Here is a 6,000-nt window from a genome sequence, read left to right as displayed (position 1 = left end):
AAAGTCCTTGAATACATCAGATATCTTGGCTTTTTGATTGTTCTAGTTAAGGCTCAAGGTGTAGACAATCCATTCACAAGCTCATAAGAGAAATCACTGTGTACATCTTCATAACTTACAGATTTATTTTTTTTAATACAGTTGTAGTCTATGCAACAGAGACAGAAGTCAATCTTTTAGTAACATCCTGAGAGACATTTTTATGAAATTGAGAGCAGGAAGTAAGTAATCTTTCATCAGGTACAGTCTGGCTCTCCCTGTCTGACAACAATATATTAATGCTCATATTTCCATGAAAGGATCTTAAGATGCTGGTAGGAAAGCTAGCATTATTATCGACAGATAAGTAATAGAAGCAAAAAAGGTAGCATGTCTTTTTCAGGGTCAGGGAATCAATCAGTGAAATAGCAGTCTGTTGCCAGGCCCATGTATTACTCATAAAATCATCCTTGTCTTTTTGTGCCTGGAGAATTCTTTTCCTCCTTTCTCCTCCCAAATAATGTTTTCTCCCTGTTTTTCTCTCTTGCTTTTTTCAGTTTATCTTTCCTCACTTAACCTCTGACTTTCTCTGATGCTATAAAAAAGGACAAAAGGCAAGAGCCTACAGGAACCAGCACAGACAGACTCTTGTCTTTGTCCAGCACTGCCTTTTAATTTGTGGGAGAGAACAGTAGGAGAGATCATTTCATGCTGCATATATTGCTGACATGAGGAGTCAGGAAAAACAGACGCACTCCTGACTTCCTTTCAAGAGTGATTCCCTCAGCGAGCATACTATTCCCTTAATGAAGCAGCCACGCAGTGCTAGGGCAGCCCAGCAACTTTTGTTGTAGTATTTAAATCCTGTATGCATGGCAACATTTTTTGCCAGCTCTGCTAGTAATCTTGTTAAATTTATAGATGTGTTGGATTTTCAGGTTTTCAGTTTTTAAATTACCAGAATAAAAAATAGCTCAATCTTTCTCCTTCATTTGCAGAAGTCCTATTTTTGTCACAGTTGCCTTATTTTAAATGTAAATGTCCCAGATTTAGGTTTTTTAACTTGAGGAGGAGGTGTAATGTAGAAGATCCAACAATTAAAACTATGTAAAATACACTTTCATGTCTCTGAATGTTTCTGTATTCTTTCAGCTGTTCTGACTTCAAATGCCCCAAATCAAGATATGAAGCACATGAAAGACTTGGCCTATTCTGCCTTTCACATCATTAAAATGTAGTGTTGTTATTAGAATAAGCTTTGTTGCTGTCTGATAAATATTCATAAAAGTCAATGAATGCAATTCAGCAGAGTTCTGCAATCTCGCAAAATAACTATTTCTAAAAGATCTCATCAGCTCTGCTAAAATTGCCTTTACTTTTATGCAGTTTTCTCAGCTAAAAAAAATCACTACTAAGAGTTAAGCATTATATTGTTATATATTACAGGCACAGAATTATTAGAAACTCTCTTCTAGGTTTTTTTTATTCCCTGTGGTAACAATAATGGTGCAGAAGCTGGTAGATGTTGAAGCAACACCAGAAAAGTAAGGAGCAGTGTAGGGTTCTGTAAGGACTGCAGGTCTGTGCCCTGCCTACGCTCAGTGAGAGTTATATGATGTAATATATATGGAAAGTGCTGTTGGGTTTAGGTTGGATCGGTATAATTTGCATAAAGCAAACTTAAGCAAGACACAAAGATCTGACTTCAACTAAAATATATTTTATTGCAGACATTATCAAGATAATCTTCCTTGAAGTTTTTATTTTAAAGCACCCAAAAAAGTAAAACAGGAGAGTAGCCAATGATGAATTGACCCTATAGTGATCCTGACATTGTATCTCAGGGTTGAGCTGCTGTGACTTAGGCTGCGAATGTTTCATCACTTTGAAAAACAGCTTTCCCGCTGGGGTAGTTCTCCCGGCATGCATTTGTCTGCATTCCAGCTCTTGCTCATGTTCAAATCAAGGATTTTTGTCAGGCTGTATGTTGTAACTACATTGATTATGAGCTTGACATTTGAATCACTCTTTTTTCCAGAACTGTTTAGCAGGAGAGCTATTTTCAGGGCAATCTGCATTTGCAAACAGTATGAAATTATGGAACAAGGGAACAGGTTGTAATGCTGTTCATTAATGACCACAGAAGCACACCTGACAAAAGCATTACTATTGGTGCTTCTTGTCCAGTTCAGCAAGGGCTGAAAAAAAGAGTTGGAATATTTTGAGGAGTGGTCACGAAGGTGTTATTTTCTAGTCCGCTCTGCTAGCAGACTCCAAAGTACATCTCTAATGTCATCCCAGGCCTACTGTTGCACAGCTGTTTTCAGGGCAGCCTGCCTACTTGAGAGTCTCTTTGGGAATCTTAGGAAGTCTCTTCGAGTTGAAGTAAGGACTTTCACTTCTTCATGCTGACAGTTGTAAAGTCTAAACTATGTTTTTGCCTCCATCAAGTATGGCCTGGTGAGTCAGACCCAGGGAACTGCCTCACTGGGCATTTTTGTATTTCTCCCGTTGAGGCCAGAGGACAGGTGAAATGCATGATCCTGTTTTCCTCCCCGTTTCACTCCCTGGTTGAGTGGATAAAAACCCAGCTGGGGTTTGCTGCTTGCCTCCTCAGGTGGTGGGGACAGACCTGAGGGAGGTTCCTGGGCTGCCTCAGGGCTTCACAGTGCCGTTCCTAGGGGCAGTACGGCAACCTCCTTCTCAGAGCTGCTACCTGAACCAGGCAGGACGCCCGCGCCGGGTGCTACTTCCTTTGCGGGGGCTCGCCGGTGACACGATACCCGAGGGGAGAGGAGACGGGCCGCCTCTGACCCGCTGGCACAGGGGCACAAAGCAGCTGGGCAAGCCGGCGGGAAGCGGCCGGGGCTCGGGAGGCTGTACCGGCCCCGAGGCCAGCGGCGGCAGGCAGCCACCCCGCTCCCGACGGCGGAAGGGGGGGCGGTAGCCCCGCAGAGCCCTGAGGTGGGGCGGGCGGTGAGTGACGGCGCCAGCAGGTGCCGGGGAAGGGGCGGGGGAAGCGGCACCCCCCGGCCGGCCCCAGTTGGCCGCAGGTGGGGCGAGGGAACAGCAGGGATCCCGTAAGAGGAGGCGAGGCCCCGGCGTGCCGGGAGGAGGGCGCAAATTTGCAAAGGGGCCGATTTCCTCGGGGGAAGGAGGGCTGAGGGGTGCCGGGGAGCGCGGGGCCAGCTGCGCCCGGCGCGGCGAGGGAGCAGCACTCAGCGGGGGCGTCTGCCTCCTGGGCGGGAGCACGGAAGGGCTGCTCCGTCCCTCCTCGGCCTCCCTCCCGTCACCGACCCGTGCCCCAGCCCGCTCCCCCCCCCCCCCCCCGCCTTCAGTGCCCCGCCTGCCCGCAGCGCTGGCCGCCAGGCTGTGTCTTCCCCCGCCCGCTTCCAGGCCTCTCTCTGCTGGTGCTCGTCGGCTGGGCACGAGGCGGAGCCGAGGAGCGCGACGCGTGCTGCCAACGTGCCGGGGCTGAGGCGGCGGCCACGGACAGATGGAGCCCGACGGCGCGGTGAGGAGCCTGGCGGGGTGACGAGGCCGCCTCCCGGGGGCCCGGGGAGCCGCTCTGGCGAGAGGGCAGGGAGCGGCGGTGAGGGGTGGAAGCGCAGCCTTCCCGCCAAAGCGCCCCTCGCTGGCGGCGGCGGTTGAGGCCCTGTCCTCACCGCCGCGGGATGCCGCCATTTCCTCTGTGGTGCGGCGCTCCGGGGTGGCCTCAGGTTCTGGTAAACTGTTCCCCTTGCCTCGGGTGTACAGCGGTACATGATACCTGGGAAAGATGGGTGGCTAATTTCTGACATTGCAGGATACCGACTGTAAAAAAAGGGTTGTTTAGGGAGTAAGGTGGGATTAATCACCAGGCCTTTGCAGTGTTTGGTTGCACGACTGTGGATGTGTTCAACATAAAAATGAACATTTGTCAATTCTGGTAAAGAGCAGTTGTCAAACGTACTAAATAACCCATAAAAATACTGATGAATATACATATCCTTACTGTTTGGGGAAAAAAATGATAAAAAGTGAGTTTAAAAACCTGTAGAAACACAAATGATTAGGCAAGTGACACGCTGTTAGCACATGGGGGGGTTAATGCTGTTTTCCTACTGCTACATTGGCATTAAAGAGAGGAAACAATGTTTGAGAGCGCTATCAGAATACAGATTTTAACGTTTTAAAATTCATTGGGATTTCACAAGTCGTGTGTTTAACTCCTCATTTTTTCCATTTGGGGTTTGGGTGGTTTTTTTTTTTAATAAGACTTACAACTCTTAAAACTTGCGTGGAGAAAATGAAATTCGAGATCTTTGAGGTAAGGAATACATTTTGGCTGTAGTATCAACAGTTAATTGTTACTTTATAGTTAAATTCAGATATTTTAGTGCTGTACACAATTGCCAGATGATTATACAAGCAGAATATTGTATTTGGTGTGAGAGATAAAGAAAGTAACTTGTTTTGTCATCATTCAAAAGTTGTTCTTGGCAGAAGACGTTCCTCCTTCTAAAGCCTTTGGGACTGTACCAGTTATGATTGTTCCTTGCCTGCAAGTGGTTTTTGTGGTGTTTTGTTGTTTGTTTGGTTTTTTTTTTTTCAGGTTAGGTACTACTCTAGGGTAGTATTCCCAGTAGGAGGAATGTATACTTTCTTCTGAATAGATCAGATTAAAGACTTGGGTTTTTCCTGTGCCCCAAATGTGTGTGTCTTAGTAAATTTGGAAAGGTTTTTTTCTTCCCTAAAACTAAAAAGGCATGGACTAAGCTGGGTTTACTGTCTTAAGGTATCCAAAACAATAGCATTAACCCATTACTCAGAATTAATAGGATTAATTCTCAGGTAGCTAAGGAAATATCAAATAATTCTAGAAGGGCTTGCGGGGCAAAGAAAAAGACAACTTTTTTCCTAACATTCTTTTTCATTATTGATCTTCCGTTTCTCACTGCACTTTAACTGTCGGCCTTAATTTTTTGTGTCTTCTCCCAAAGGTAAGTGATTTCTTTTTATCCAGGAATGCTTAAAGGCAGAGATAAGAAAATGCTGTCCTGTGAATAAGTGAGAGAGGCAAAATCAGGAAGTAAAACAGACAGTATAAATGAAAGGGGGATATTGGGAGGAGAACTGTTTAAGAGCACTTCATTTTCTGCTCTAGTTTTTGAGAGCCTAAAAGATATGGATACCACAAAAAGTGAAAGAACTTTTGTGCTAGGTGCAGTAGCTTTCTATTTTTAAAATATGCTTGCATGTGTTTTGTCAGTCCACACTACAGATTTTAGGGGTTGCACAACAGTAAGAAAAAATACATTCTGTTGAAATCCTTTCAAAAGAAAGGTTGGAGGCTGAGACCCCTAGATTCCTACTTTTAGTTTTCACTACTCTGCTTACTATTAGTCTCGTTATCCATAGCCTGCGGCAGCTGCTTGTCTTTCACTTTGGGCTCCTTCCTTAGTGGTACTGTCAGGGCACTATAGCCCAGGATTGGTTTTAGTAAACTTTAGTTGGAGGGAGGGTGGGGTGGGAACCGCATCAAAAATGGTCTTGAAGCCTCTACTGGAATTCCTGTTAGAGAAGTTAGTGACAGTACTACATGGTTGCTTTACAGCTATCATAACACAGTTAGGGTTGACTATATAAGGCAGTATTAGTTTGTTCTGAAAAGGGTTTCCAATGAAATGCAAGCCTGTATTGTTTCACAATTCACAGTTGTAGGCATGGTGGTGGAAGTTAAAACATCAGGCAGACCTCACTAAATAATGGTTTCCACCGTACTGCGTTCCTTGCCTTTACTGGGGCAAGAGCAATCTGCTGCTGCTTCTGCAGAGAGAATTTCTGTTTGAATCACTGTGCACTGTTTTGTAGCCAAGAGAGTGCTGAATTAAAAGACTAGTCTTCAAGTGCTGTTCTTGTCAGTTGTAATGAGCTTGTTGATTTTGTGGTGGAATTCTGGGTGCTTGGCACTTGGAAAATCAAGCAGAAGCTGTTGCAGACAGCAGAGTTTTGTAGATATGTATGAGAGCACAGGTTGAG

The 6,000-nt window shown here is 45.2% G+C and overlaps 1 protein-coding gene across 6 annotated transcripts in view; it reads left to right on the top strand.

Moving 5' to 3' along the window:
- The first annotated feature begins 2,915 nt into the window (after positions 1-2,915).
- BOLL (boule homolog, RNA binding protein) overlaps positions 2,916-6,000 on the top strand; it is a 35,031-nt gene continuing 31,946 nt past the window's right edge. For 5 of the 6 annotated variants that reach the window (XR_007766800.1, XR_007766799.1, XM_050900399.1 and 2 more), the window contains exon 1: positions 3,311-3,493. Coding sequence is in view for 4 of the 6 variants with exons in the window: in XM_050900399.1 (XP_050756356.1) it covers positions 3,476-3,493 (18 nt within the window). In the remaining 2 variants the exon portion in view is untranslated. Of the gene's footprint in view, positions 2,956-3,310; positions 3,494-6,000 lie in introns of those variants that run through there. The other variant, XM_050900398.1, reaches the window with a different exon arrangement.

This window comes from Gymnogyps californianus, chromosome 7 (assembly GCF_018139145.2).
Source record: "Gymnogyps californianus isolate 813 chromosome 7, ASM1813914v2, whole genome shotgun sequence".
Taxonomy (NCBI): Eukaryota; Metazoa; Chordata; class Aves; order Accipitriformes; family Cathartidae; genus Gymnogyps; species Gymnogyps californianus.
The sequence above is the reverse complement of the archived record's forward strand: the minus strand, read 5'-3'. Positions and strand labels throughout refer to the sequence as shown.